Below are 15774 nucleotides of genomic sequence, written 5' to 3' on the forward strand. Positions count from 1 at the left end.
TTAGTAAGAGAGAGTAAGAAGAGAGTGGATGAGGAATTTGGAAGGAATTTGAGTGTAAAGTGGAGGGACTGTAAGAAAATGTTCTGGAGAGAAGTGAAAAGAGTAAGACAGGGTGGAAGTGAAGTTAGCAGGGGAGTGAAAGATAAACATGGTAGATTACTAGTGGAGAAGGGAGAAAAAGTGAGCAGATGGAGAGAACACTTTGAGGAATGGTTGAACGTAGAGGATGGAAGTAATGCGAGTATAAGTGGCTGGGGAATGGCTGGGAGAAGGAGGGAGGTGAGAAGACAGGTAGAAATCAGTAGGATAGAGGTTGTGGAAGCAATGAAGAAAGTTAAATCGGGGAAAGCCCCAGGAATTGATGGAGTGTGTGGTGAGATGCTGAAGCATGGGGGAGAGATAGTAGTAGAATGGATGTGGAAGATGTGCAGATTGGCCTGGGAGGAAGGTAGAGTCCCGGAGGATTGGAAGTCAGGTATAATTATTCCCTTGTACAAAGGAAAAGGGGAAAAAGAAGTGTGTGGTAATCATAGGGGCATTTGTCTTCTTAGTATAATAGGAAAAGTGTATGGTAGGATACTTATAGACAGAGTTAGAGAAAGAACAGAGAAATTAGTTGGAGAAGAACAGGGAGGCTTTAGGAAGGGAAGAGGTTGTGTAGATCAGATATTCATTCTTAGATCTTTAGTGGAAAAGTTTCTAGAGAAGGGAAAGAAGTTGTATGCGGCTTTCATGGATTTGGAGAAAGCATATGACAGGGTGGATAGACAAGGATTGTGGAAAGTGTTAAGAATATATGGAGTAGATGGGAAGTTGTTCAATGCTGTGAAGAGTATGTATGATGGTGCTAAGGCTGCAGTGCGTGTGGATGGTGAACTAAGTGAATTTTTCTCTTTGAAAGTTGGTTTGAAACAGGGATGTGTCATGTCTCCATGGTTGTTCAATCTGTACATGGATGGGGTAATAAAAGAGGTACAAGGTAGGGTAGTGGATGTTGGAGTGGCCCTGGTGAGAGAGGATAGTGTTTGGAAACTCCCTGTACTGTTGTTTGCAGATGATACTGTGTTGTTGAGTGAAGATGAAGGGGAGCTGCAAGGCTTGGTGGATGAGTTTGAGAGAGTGTGTAAGAAACGGAACCTAAAGGTGAATGTAGGGAAGAGTAAAGTGATGGTCTTTGAGAGAGGTGAAGTCAGTGAATGTATAGCGAGGTTGGATGGTGAGGAATTGGAAAATGTGAGTACGTTTAAGTATTTGGGTAGTGTGATGAGTAAGGATGGAGGTTTGGAGGGTGAAGTGCTTGAAAGGGTACAGCAGGGAAGAAAGGTTGCTGGTTCCTTGAAAGCAGTGATAGAAAACAGGGAAGTGAGCATGGAAGTAAAAAGTTACTACATGACAGTATTGTGATACCAACTCTAACGTACGGAAGTGAAGCTTGGACGTTGTTGGAAGGACACAAGTCAAGAGTGAGAGCAGTGGAAATGAGTTATTTAAGAGGAGCTTGTGGAGTCACGTGGAGAGACAGGCTGACGAATGAGGATATAAAGGAGCGTTGTGGTGTTGATGTGGATGTGATAGGAAGCGTTGTGAGGAACACACTGAGGTGGTTTGGCCATGTGGAGAGGATGGAGGGTGAAAGACTGACGAAGAGAGTGTATGTGAGTGAGGTGGAGGGTGGAAGAGGGAGGGGGAGACCGAGGATGAGATGGAGGGATGGGGTGGAGAGGTATATGAGAGAGGGGGGTGTGAGTTGGGAGCAGGGTAGTGAAATGGCGGGGGACAGGGCGACTTGGAGGCGATTTGTTTGTGGCCACCCCAAACGGGATTGAGGCGTCTGGCAATAGATAGATAGATAGATAGATAGTATATGCAGGGGGGAGGGGAGTTGAGTCTACTGCATGGTAGGATCTAGAAGTTTGAATATCAACAGGCATGGCCTCTTCCACCTGCCACTGAGCACGGAAATGTACAACCAAAGGCAACCTTCTTATTATAATAAAGTGGCTACAAACTGTGATACACCAGTGGGTGTTGGCTAATCTGAGATGTGCTGGTGGCTGCTAAAGGTGTTTTCATATACGGACCTACAGTGTAACCTTATTAAGACAACAATTGGAGTTCTGGCCATTCTGATTTATCAAGGCACTTTTGCCTCGGTAGCTTTCTACCACAATTAACATTAAAACATTATCAGCCCATATACATATGCAATGAACTATTCATTTTGACAAAAATGGTTGGTTATGAATGTAATGCTGTATAGCAATGAGACCTGGGCAGCAATGAAGGAGGAAATTAATAGGCTTAAATGTACAGGAATAAAAATGATTAAATGGATGTGTAGTATGTCTTTGAATTCAATCCCTGGGGGGAGGGGGGGCTAAGACTGAGTTCAGAGTTAGGAGGATGGATGGGACTGAAATGTATTTGTGTTGTGATGAGGAGGGGTAGACTGAGATGGTTTGGGCATGGTGAGAGGATGGAAAATGTCAACTGGGTGCAGAGGGTGAGAAATGTGAATGTCGAGGGTAGGGTTGCAAGAGTCAGACCAAAAAAAGACCTAGGACGAGGTCACAGTGTGACCTCAGGAATAAGAAACTGAAAAGGGAGGCTGCCAGAGACTGACCACAGTGGAGAGCTGCCATTAGGTGACCAAGGCCAACACATGCAGGCATGATAGAGCTTTTAAAAACAATACAACAATATGAAATACAGTAGACCCTCTGGATGAGCAGAGTAATATACAGTAAGTATATTTATTCAGAAAGACTTAATGGAGAATGTAATAAATATAATTGTCCAGTGGCAGCAAACACAATGCCGAAAAGAAAAGAGGCCATCATTGTAAAGGTACCCAACCAGGACTATTACCTCAACTGATAAACTTTTAGCACCTTTCAAATGAACTTGTGACTTTCATTGTGGCTAAATGGGTCTTACCCTCTCAAAAATATTGTCTTTGTGAAGGTCAACCCTCCGCTTTTTGGTAAAAATCTGACCTAAATATTATATATATATATATATATATATATATATATATATATATATATATATAAACATATATATATATATATATATATACATATACTGTATATATATATATATATATACTGAAATATCCATGTGTCCCGAATCTAGGGTCTAAACCTAGACCATGGAGGTTTTTTAAAGTGCGTGCTGGTAATAAGCCGTTCATATGCTTGCATTTTTTGCACCCTGTTGGCTTTACCAGTGGTATATATAAACTCCAGCACACACACACTGTACGTAGCCATTACAACACTTTGACTTACACATGGATCCCTCTTCCTACAGACACACCTTCTCCATTCATACTTCACCAGCATGGACAATAGTTAATTCTATCACTCACCCTTCATGAACCAGGTCTGAACCTGTAGTGGACCCTAGAAGTGACATATGAATGACATTTTGATTCCAACATCCACAACCAGACATCTAATTCCACAGTTTATTCAGAGGTTGAGTTGTGACAAAATATGCATCCAAACTCATCTACACCACTCTGCTCTATCTTACCCTGCCATTCCAGACCCTCCTTTCCCTCATGTACTCTTCCATTTTGGTACAGTATTTTATTATGACTACTGTCAAACAGTTTTATTCAGCTCATAGGGGAACCCTAAGCCGCATAGGGAGATAAGCAAAAGTCTCTAGATGTGTTCTTGTCTTTGCCTTTCACATTTTATAAAAAAATCTAAAATACAGTATCTTTAAATCCTTTAAAACATTGAGGTAAAAATTACATACACATTCTTGGGTTTCCAACTGTGGATTCAACTAATCTGTACAAAATTTAAAGTTAATGATTGTGGATACTCATCAACCACAAACAACCACACATCTTTTTAAGCAGAGAAGACTCATTTCGACACTACCATAACTTATTTGTATTTTACGTTTGGTAAGTAACTCATCAGAACTCATTTTCTCTCCATTTATTGTACTTCAATCACTACAACAGAAGATTATCACCTTGCATAATACAACCCAACCAGCAGGTTATATATACATAATTGGTATACACATGTCTGCCCAAAATACCACAGCCTACTCAAACAAGCATACATTTCATTTCGTTTCATTTTTAAAGGCTCCAACATGCTTGCATGCGTCGGCCTTGGTCACCTAATGGCGGCTCTCCATGCTGCACGATCCATTGCAGTCTCCTTGTTCAGTCCCTTAACCCTGAGGTCACACTTAACCCCTTAACCGCGGGGCATCACTTTCGTGACGCTTGGGAGCAAGGGATCATACCGCGGGGCATCACTTTTGCGATTCTGTGTTATTTTGAATTCGCCCAGGCTTTCAAGTGGTAGCTTGTATCATCTATCAGTACTGCCAATGTCCAACACTAGTCAGCACTCCTAATCTCATCTGTACTCCCATCCATTGTTGACAATTTAGCCATTTCTCCCCGTTCTTGACTCCCCTCCCTTCCTTCCCTCCATTACCCTCTCCTCTCGCCTGCCCGGCCGTGCTACGCTAAGTAAATCTTCCCTGGAATTTTCCACTGATTTCATCCATTGAAATAAGCCCTATGCCCTATTCTTATACCAAATAATATATACCAAAAAGAAATAAGGTAAGTGAGAGTGCCATACACCTGGAATTGGCTAATTATCACCTGACAACACCTCATGTGCACTCGTTTGCTAATTTTCCCTGTTTATTTCCCCTTGAAATATGCCGTATAATCTATTCTCGTATTAATAGTATATACAGTAAAAGTCCTATTATTCGGCAGCTGATTGTTCGGTAGATCCAACATTTCGGCAGTTTTGAGAAATAGTCCCATTTACGAAAATCACTGATTGCTCGGCAGATGTCCGGAATCATCTCGGCAGTCTAGGAAGTGTTATCTGTGGCTTGTAGGCCTAATGTTTCATTACACTTCTGTATGTTCACTAGTTTCTATATTTTTATTCAGATTCAGGTATAGTACTGTATTGATTACAATATTGCACAGTATCATACACTACAGTAACCACCCCCACCAAATTAGCGAGGGTTACATTCCAAGCCCCCACGCTAATTCTTGAAATTCTTTCATTCTTGATGTCTTGATGAAAATGACACTTACCGGTAATTGAGTAGCCCATGAACCACTGACACTGTAATGCATTACCCATAAATAAATGTTGCTTGTTAAATCAGTTTCCCCGTTGTTTTTAGCTGTACGGCTGTGACAGCTCTAGTATTTTTATTCCTCAGCATAATGGTGGGACTGTCCTGTTTAGCTGAACCTAACCTAACCCAGTTTAACTGTACCTAATAATTTAACCAAACCTAACCTAACTTAAAGTCAGAAAAATACTTAAAAATAAACTGGAGGAATATGAATTGCTAAGGTCTCTCTGATGAAAGTTAAACGTACATTTAGTGCTCATTCTTTTGTTTGTTTTTGTGCTTTATGTGAAAGAGAGAGCACTGATGCAAACAGTAATATATCCCATTAACCCCTTAATAACCTCCGGCACTGAACAACCTTTTACAGTACCGATGTCAGTGATGTTAAGTTAGTGTGAGCTATAAAGAAAACTGAACAATTATGGGGAGGGAACGAAGGTCACTGGTATGTTTACATGACTACGCTACGATTCCAAGCAGTTAGGCGGTCAGTTAATCTCAGATGTTTTCGCCCATTTGGTAAATACACTGTAACTTTATCAATCTTTCCGTGACTCATAGCGAATCATAGTGTGGGTTTAAGAAGCTAAATAACACATTGCTAGCTGAGCCAGACGATTATTTTCCCATCTTTAAGAAAAATAAATTTATTTCAGAAGAATGGAAGAACTTTACGTACTCAGAGAGGGATTTAATTTCTTCCATTTTCTTATAAGATGTGAAGATAATCGTCTGGCGCACCTAGAAATGTGTTATTTAGCTTCCTAAACCCATGCTATGATTCTCTATGACTGACTGGAGAATTGATAAAGTTACGGTGCATTCACCAAATGGGCGAAAATATCTGAGATTAACTGACCCCCTGACTGCTTGGAATCGTAGTGTAGAGTCGTGTAAACATACCAGTGACCTTCGTTCCATTCCCATAATTGTTCACAGTTTTTTCATAGCTCACTAACTCGACATCGGTACTGTACAAGGTTGTTCAATGTCGGAGGTTATTAAGGGGTTCATGGAATACATTACTGTTTCCATCAGTACTCTCCTTTCACATGTAAACAAAAAAACGAACAAAAGAGTGAGTGCTAAATGTAAGTTATAACTTTCATCAGAAAGACCTTACCAATTCAGATCCCTTTACTTTATTTTATGCAATTTTCCGACTATTTTATTTTGCTTGGAAAAAGTACTGTATACAGTACTCACTCCAAACATATTTGTAATAATATAAGTGGTGATGACTTTACCAATACAAGTGATGTTCTAAGCTGGTAGGTAATATTACGTATCATTTCGGCCATCCAGGAAGTGTTATCTGACTTGTAGGCCTACTGTGTCATTACCCTTGTATATGTTCACTAATTTATATATATATATATTTCAGATTCAGGTATAGTACTGTATTGATTGCAGTATTGTACAGTATACAGTACTCTCTCAAAACACAGTTGTAATACCGTACCATAAGTGGTGATGACAGTGTTCACCAATATATTTAATGTACTGAGTGGGTAGGTTTTTGATTATTCGGCAAATCTAATTTCTCGGCATCATCCTGGTCCCATAAATGCCGAATAATGGGACTTGTACTGTATAAGGAGGGAAGGGAGAAGCCTAAGTGATATTTACATTCACCTGGAACTACCTAATTTATAATGTATTGTCTAGATTTCCTGCCAATCATTTCACTGCTATATATATTAGCAGCTGTCAAGAGGCTGACGTTGGCAGTAATGCATTTCCCTAGGTAGGCCACCCCGGCCCACCCCTATCAGTTCACTGTCATCTTCCAAGGTGAAGGTACGTCTGTTTGCTCCTGCTAACTTCCTGCCGCTTTTTAGCCCCATGCAAAGGGCCCTGTGACCTTTACCTCCTACTAAACCTCGTGTGGAAAGAGGTAAAGGGCTGCCAATTGAAAGAGAGTGACTACGATCTTTCTGTTGAGTAAAACAGTGCAAGTGGAATTGTAAATAATGTGTAAATAATGTGTAAACAGCAAGTGAAAGCAATGAATGTAAATATAAGTGAACAGTGGAAAATAGTTTTATAAGTTACTTCAAGTGACAGTGCATAACACAGTGTAAATAAAATAGAAATGTAAATAATGTAAATAAAATAGAGAACATAAATAGAAATGTAAATGAGTAGTATTATAAGAATACGAGTACATATATTAAGAGTAATGAAAGTGAAAGATTCACTCTAGCATGTATGAATAATAAGAGTTATGAGAGTGAAGGTGAAAGTGACATTCACTCTCAATGCTAGTATACAGGATGAGAAAGTGAATGCTACATATTTTTACGGAAAGAAATCGAATGCCTACAGTGACAATAAACTACTATTACTGAAGGAAACTTATGGATAAAGACTGTAGATATATATAAGTGTTATATAGCAATAGAAATATAAACTGCGAGTGTTTTTATGAATAATAAATGACAACACCAGTGGCGAACTAGCGCAAGTGTGAAGGTCATACGCCCTCGTAATTTTCATTGCTCTCACAGTTTTTTTTTTTTTTTTTAATATGGATTCCAAACTATTTGAGAATCACAGAACAGTGTTTCTAGTGATAATATCACGCTGTGGTAATCATATTACGGGTTGTCGGGAAGTGTAAAGTGGAGACTTCGTTACCCAACTTCAGAGGTCTCCACAAGTCCTATGGTACTCGACGAAGGCTCAACAAACACCCCAGGAGAAAGCTGAAGGTATGTGCCATAAGCATTTGTGATTTTAATATTCTAGGACTAATAACTGATTTTTGGCAAATATTTTTAGAGAGTCTGTCGGAGCATGAATATGCCCGCGGGTGCCGCAAGAAAAAGCAAATCAAGCCCGCGGTTAAAGGGTTAATGACCTCGTCCCATGTCTTTCTCGGTCTACCCCTCCTAACCCCACCCCCAATATTAACACTTCTCACCTTCCTCACCCAATTATCATCCCCCATCCTCTCCACATATCCAAACCAAAGCCTAAATGAAAACAAGGGAGGATAGGGGCACATATAAACCAAGGTACCCACAATCAACTCAGCTAAAAGGATAATAACTAATGGAAGAATCATACCAACAAATAGATATGTTGCATACTGGGTTAAGTTGGGCCAAATCTATCACCTGATATGTGAATATAATTCTTCCATCTGAGAAGTTCAGGGCACTGTAAGAGTAAAACAAGGTCACACTTAATACCTGTACCTTAGAAAAATTCATGAAGTGCTTACTTACCGTTGGTTTTGATGGCCCCAGGTGATGGCGAGTTGGTTCCTGTCTTCTTGCTCAGTAGTGAGTTGAAGAAGTTGGCCAACACTCCTTCACTGGGTGCAGTTACGCCAGCCTTCCCACTCTCAATCTGCACAGCAAGGCAGTACAGGAAGTGGTCAGCAAAGGAGACTTATAACAGGTTAAGATATTAACAAACGAAATTACAACTAAGAAAAAAAATAGCAATGGGTTTACAACAGAGGAGAAGCTGGAGTAGACTACAAATCACAGATGAAGTTGGCAAAGGTACTTCGAGTTGTGGTGGGTGATGGTGGTATTACAATAGACTCCCCAGACATTTGATTTATAAACCCATAATTTCATTTTGTTTCATTTAATTTTTGAAGTTCAGGGAGCTGAGGGCTCTCCCTCCATGCTAAGGGCTCTTTGTATGCAGCATGCATTAGGAGTGTAATGCTGTATGGTAGTGAGACCTGGGCAGTAAAGGAAGAAGATATTCACAGGCTCAAACGTATAGAAATGGCAATGATTACATGGATGTGCAGTGCGTCCCTGAGTGCAAGGCCTGAGGGAGGTTAGGTTTACAATGGAAGAGGTGAGAGGTAGGATGGGATTGAAGTGTATTGGTGCTGTGATAAGAAGAGGTAAACTGAGATGGTTTGGCATGTGGAAAGGATGGGGGATGATAACTGGGTGCAGAAAGTGAGATATGTTAATGTTGGGGGCTGGGTAGAAAGAAAAAGACCTAGAACGAGGTCAGTATGACCTCAGGGATAAGGAACTAAACAGGGAGGCTACCAGCGATCGAGCAGCATGGAGGGCTGCCACAAGGTGACCAAGGCCGACGCATGCAAGCATGTTGGAGCCTTCTGAAACTTAACGATTTACAAAATTATACAGGATGTTAGAAAAGCATAAGGTGTGCTGAGGTGAGCATATGGTGAGACACTGTTGTTGTCAAGTTCCATAACTCCAATCTATATAGTCAAACAGACTGCCAATGGCATGAAAGAAACTGCCCTTGAAGGACCATCCCATGCAGTGAACCAACGTTTCCTTGTGGTAGATAGCACCTTGTCAAAGCACGGAACAGGGATGAGTGAGGAAGTTTCGTTCCCAGACTGACACAACATTTGCATCTCTCCATCCAGTTAACAGCGGCATTACTGCAGGTTCCACATCACCCCAATATTTGGTTAAATACGACAATGTGAGATGTGTATGTGTGCAAGGTATTATAATAAGATGTGGCAGTGTGATGCGGTGATGTGTGATATGAAATGAAGTGTGACTGAGGTAAATGCATAATGCGACAGTGTGTGGTGAGGCACTGTATGATGTGTCTTCTGTCTTTCTTTCCTTCATTCATTTCTCTTCATTCTGCCTGTGGGTGACTCTACACTAAGTGACAAGCCAAACAGTTTCCTGTACACCAGGAAACCATTTACCATGCTCAGTGGTAACCACATAACCAAATTTTGGCACCTGATGGTCTAGTGGGTAATTATGGCGCTCCAATTGGATTAGGCCAGTGAAGATTTATATCCAAGGCTGCCCTTTCCTCTCCTCCATCCTTCTTTCCTTCCATCCTCTTCTGTCTTTCTTTCCTTCATTCTTTCCTCTTCCTTCTGCCTACGGGTGACTTTACACTCCCTCTTCTGTCTTTCGTTCCTTCATTCTTTCCTCTTCCTTCTGCCTGTGGGTGACTCTACACTGAGTGACAAGCCAAATGGTTTTCTGTACACCAGGAAACCATTTACTACGCTGGGTGGTAACCATATAACCAAATTATGGCGCCTGTTAGTTTAATAGGCAATTAACGCGCTGCAATTGGATTGAGCTGGTGAAGATTTATATCCAAGGGATGATTGGGGATTACTGCTCATGTGATGTCATTCTGGGATGAGTGAGGCTGGTCACTCTCATCTTAAATGTCAGGACCATCTGGCCTAGCCACGGGCTCCTATGCTCCTCATGGGGCGAAGTAGGATTGGATGATGGATGGATGGGTAGTTTGTGTTCATTGCTCACGTAATGTGACTCAGGGATGAGTGAGGCTGGTCACTCTCAAATGTCAGGACCAACTTGCCTAGCCCCGGGCTCCTACGTTCCTCATGGGGCAACGTAGGACTGGATGATGGATGAATGGATGGATGGTTAACTGTGGCAGTATGTGTTGCGGCAGTAAGAACTGTCATGTAATAGTATGTAGAGTGCAGTGCAGTAGTGTGTGATATGGCAGTGTGGGGCAGAGTTATGAATTGTTTTTGTTGTTGATCAACTCCAGTCTGCCTGGCTGTGCAGACATACATACCAACCACAAGCAAGCAACTGCCCCTGCAGGGCAGTCTCATACAGTGAACCAATGTTCCCTTGTGGCTGACAATGCATCGCCACAGTAAGGCGAGGGGTAAAGTATGGGGGTTTGGTTCCTGGGTGATGCCACATATGCATTTTTCCACCCAGTTAACAGGGGCATCATGGTAGGTTCCACTTTACCCCATAATTTGGTTATATGGCCACCACCCAGCACCGTAAATGGTTTCCTGGCTTACAAGAAGCCAATAGGCTTGTCACTTCAGCACAGAGCCACCTGAAGTGGAATGAAGAAATCCATCCATCCATTGATTATCCAATCCTATGTTGCCCCATGAGGAGTGTAGAAGCCTGAGGCTAGGCAAGTTGGTTCTGACATTTAAGATGAGAGACACAAACCTCACTCATCCATGAGTGGCATTATGTAAGCAGTAAACCCCAACCACCCTTTGGATATAAACCTACACAGGCTCAATCCGACTGGAGCGCCTTAATTACCCACTATACCACTAGGCACCTTAATCTGGTTATATCGTTACCACCCAGCATTGGAAATGGTTTCCCGGTGTACAGGAAACCATTTCGCTTGTCACTCAGTGTAGAGTCACCAATACGCAGAAGGAAGAGGAAAGAATGAAGGAAAAGAAAGACTGAAGAGGAAGTGTAAAGTCACCTATAGGCAGAAGGATGAGGAACAAATGAAGGAAAGAAAGACAGATGAGGAAGGATGGAAGAGAGGAAAGTGCAGACACCCAAAGCAGCATGACATCGAGTGGATGGTGAGCCCCCCCACATATTTATATATATATATATATATATATAAAAGTGATAGGAAGGAAAGTGAGAAGAAGGTAGACACAGTGACAGAGTGAGAAAGGGAATGATGAGGTAGGCAGCAGATCAAACGAGTGGAAGACGGTAGCCAACTCCTACCACCGATGTGGTAGTGTGGGGTGTGCATGCAATGAAGCAGAGTGTGGTGTGACAGTGTAATGTGTATGTAGTGATGCTGTGTGTAGCATGGGAGTGTGAGGTATGGTGGTGTGAAATTTTCTAATGCTCAGTAAAATTATGAAAATAAAAATCAACACAGGGATAGAAAACCCAAATTAAAACACCTTTTCTTCTATTTCCAATACTAACAGCCATACCTTTAATGACATCTAACTTCTTACTACACAGTAACAAGAATATACCATCATCATCATCATCTGGACCTCCTTTCCCACCCTAGGGCAGGGTGAGGAGTAGCAACATCCAGACAGCCAAGTTTGCCCAATTCAATGGGCCATGCTTCCATTCATTCATCTTTCAAGCCCACGAAATCCTGGCCCCATCAGATAGGACAAAAAAATTTCACGATATTCTGTAGCTTCACATATACCTATCTGGTAGAGTCAATCTGAATCAGGGTTGTTATGATTTAAATTAAATGATTTAAATCATGTGACTTAAATCAATTTAAATCAGTGAAAAAATCATTATTTAAATCAAAATGGATTTTTTTATATAAATACAGTAAAAATGAAGAAGTGACTTTGATGGATGTGTATTGTACAAATGCATCAAGTCTGCTTGGCCTGTACTCTTCCTTTACTGATCTTCATCAAGTCAGGCACCAGTGATTGCCTTTTGTTACAAGGAATATATTAAAAAACAGAGGAACGATGGCTCTTTGATAATAACAATAAATGCTCCGGATGGGAAAGCCTTTAATACAGCAGGTTTTTTTCATGTTGTATAGCAACTTCTGGGTAATAAATGTATGATACCAAAATATGATTTCATTTAACAAAGATAAAGACTTAGTAAAAAAAAAAAAAAAAAAAAAAAAAAAAAAAAAAAAAATTGTAATAAAGGTGGAAAAAAAAAAAAATGATTTTTAAAAATCCAGTTAAGTAAAACAATTTAAAATAAAAAATCTGATTTAAATAAAATACTACAGATATAATAGACAGATATATAGATAGATAGATATGCTATTTTTTTCCAACCCTCAGTGTGAATAACCTCCCCCCTATCAAGAAGTGCTAGCCTGTGGTGCACTGCCTTACTCCCACTTCCCATTCACATTATTATTTTCAATTTTATAAGTCTGTTTATTTGAACAGTGATATATAATCATGCCTAATGGATGCACTGCAGCAAGTGGGAGCAAAAAGGGCCCAGTATAGTATTCTTTTGACAGAATCCCCAAAGGCACAAACAGGGTTGGGGGAAAAAAAAGAAAAGAAAAAAAAAAAAAAAAAAAAAATCACATTAAAAATAAATCTGATTTTAATAGAAAAAAATCTATCTATCTATCTATTGCCAGACGCCTCAATCCCGTTTGGGGTGGCCACAAACAAATCGCCTCCAAGTCGCCCTGTCCCCCGCCATTTCACTGCCCTGCTCCCGACTCACATCCCCCTCTCTCATATACCTCTCCACCCCATCCCTCCATCTCATCCTCGGCCTCCCCCTCCCTCTTCCCCCCTCCACCTCACTCACATACACTCTCTTCGTCAGTCTTTCACCCTCCACATGGCCAAACCACCTCAGTGTGTTCCTCATAACGCTTCCTATCGCATCCACATCCACACCACAACGCTCCTTTATATCCACATTCGTCAGCCTGTCTCTCCATGTGACTCCACAGGCTCCTCTTAAATAACTCATTTCCACTGCTCTCACTCTTGACTTGTGTCCTTCCAACAACGTTCAAGCTTCACTTCCATACGTTAGAGTTGGTATCACAATACTGTCATGTAGTAACTTTTTCACTTCCATGCTCACTTCCCTGTTTCTTATCACTGCTTTCAAAGAACCGGCAACCTTTCTTCCTTGCTGTACCCTTTCAAGCACTTCACCCTCCAACCCTCCATCCTTACTCATCACACTACCCAAGTACTTAAACGTACTCACATTTTCCAATTCCTCACCATCCAACCTCACTGTACAGTACATTCACTGACTTCACCTCTCTCAAAGACCATCACTTTACTCTTCCCTACATTCACCTTTAGATACTGTTTCTTACACACTCTCCCAAACTCATCCACCAAGCCTTGCAGCTCCCCTTCGTCTTCACTCAACAACACAGTATCATCTGCAAACAACAGTACAGGGAGTTTCCAAACACTATCCTCTCTCACCAGGGCCACTCCAACATCCACTACCCTACCTTGTACCTCTTTTATTACCCCATCCATGTACAGATTGAACAACAATGGAGACATGACACATCCCTGTTTCAACCCAACTTTCAAAGAGAAAAATTCACTTACTTCACCATCCACACGCACTGCAGCCTTCGCACCATCGTACATACTCTTCACAGCATTCAACAACTTCCCATCTACTCCATATATTCTTAACACTTTCCACAATCCTTGTCTATCCACCCTGTCATATGCTTTCTCCAAATCCATGAAAGCCGCATACAACTTCTTCCCTTCTCTAGAAACTTTTCCACAAAAGATCTAAGAATGAATATCTGATCTACACAACCTCTTCCCTTCCTAAAGCCTCCCTGTTCTTCTCCAACTAATTTCTCTGTTCTCTCTCTAACTCTGTCAATAAGTATCCTACCATACACTTTTCCTATTATACTAAGAAGACAAATGCCCCTATGATTACCACACACTTCTTTTTCCCCTTTTCATGTGTACAAGGGAATAATTATACCTGACTTCCAATCCTCCAGGACTCTACCTTCCTCCCAGGCCAATCTGCACATCTTCCACATCCATTCTACTACTATCTCTCCCCCATGCTTCAGCATTTCACCACACACTCCATCAATTCCTGGGGCTTTCCCCGATTAAACTTTCTTCATTGCTTCCACAACTTCTATCCTACTGATTTCTTCCTGTCATCTCACCTCCCTCCTTCTCCCAGCCATTCCCCAGCCACTTATACTCGCATTACTTCCAAACTCTATGTTCAACAATTCCTTAAAGTGTTCTCTCCATCTGCTCACTTTTTCTCCCTTCTCCACTAGTAATCTACCATTCTTATCTTTCACTCCCCTGCTAACTTCACTTCCACCCTGTCTTACTCTTTTCACCTCTTTCCAGAATATTTTCTTACAGTCCCTCCACTTTACACTCAAATTCCTTCCAAATTCCTCATCCACTCTCTTCTTACTCTCTCTTACTAATCTTTTCACCTCTCTCTTTCTACATATAACTCTCTCTTCCGCGTCTCAACTTCTTCCACGTCCCTATTTCCCATCCATTCATTGTATGCTTTCTTCTTCTGTGCCACAGCCTGTCACCTCTTCAGTCTACCACGCTGATCCTTGCACCCCCCTCCGTCTTCTCTTCCTTCCACACACCACATCACATGCTGCACATATTTCTTCGGTAAATATCCTACACACACCTTCCACGTCTCCCATCTGCTCCATTTCATATTTGCCCAATCGTTCCTCCACTTCTCTCTTATACTCTGCCTTTTTCTCATGCTCTTGTAACCTTTCCACTCTCCTTGCAACTACTCTTTCCTCGTCTTTCCCTTCTTCTATTCCTCCATCTTACTTGAATCCTAATTCTGGCCACCACCAAGTAGTGGTCAGAAAGTCCACTCCCCCAACCTCTATACGCTCTTGCATCCATTACACATCCAATTTAAATAAAAATTATTATTTTTTTTATATCTCCCTACGTGTCAAGTGGGGTTGGTGGAGGATTAGTGCCCCTCCCTGTAAAACAATTAACTCTAAGCCCTTGGCCACCCCGTTTGGGATACATGGCGTCTGGCAATGAATGGCAATGAATTTTTTTATTTAAAAAAAAATCGGACTTTTTCCAACCCTGATCTGAATGATATCACGTTATGTGCTTCTCCACACAAAATTCATCCAGCCAGCTCGGTCTCTTGTTAGTCCCTTAGCCTCACCAACTTCCATACCTCTCTTCCTTACACACTCATCCACCATATCCCTCCACCTTCTTCTTGGCCCACCTGCCCTCCTCCCTCCTTCAAATTCGTTCAGATATACCTTTTTCATCACTCTACTGTCATCCATTCTTTCCACACAACCAAACCATCTCAGTACACTCTCTTCAATTCTGGTGTCCATATACTTCCTCACTCC

General features: G+C 41.3%; 1 protein-coding gene across 2 annotated transcripts in view; it reads right to left on the minus strand.

Annotated features, from left to right (window-relative positions):
• Positions 1-15774, minus strand: part of Dlic (dynein light intermediate chain) — an 83512-nt gene that overhangs the window by 17318 nt on the left and 50420 nt on the right. For both annotated transcript variants that reach the window (XM_080278050.1, XM_080278051.1), the window contains exon 9: positions 8382-8505. In XM_080278050.1, the coding sequence (XP_080134176.1) occupies positions 8382-8505 (124 nt within the window). The remainder of the gene's footprint in view (positions 1-8381; positions 8506-15774) is intronic.

This window comes from Coenobita brevimanus, chromosome 72 (assembly GCF_032717465.1).
Source record: "Coenobita brevimanus isolate Jiangsu-jjx chromosome 72, ASM3271746v2, whole genome shotgun sequence".
NCBI classification, from domain to species: Eukaryota; Metazoa; Arthropoda; class Malacostraca; order Decapoda; family Coenobitidae; genus Coenobita; species Coenobita brevimanus.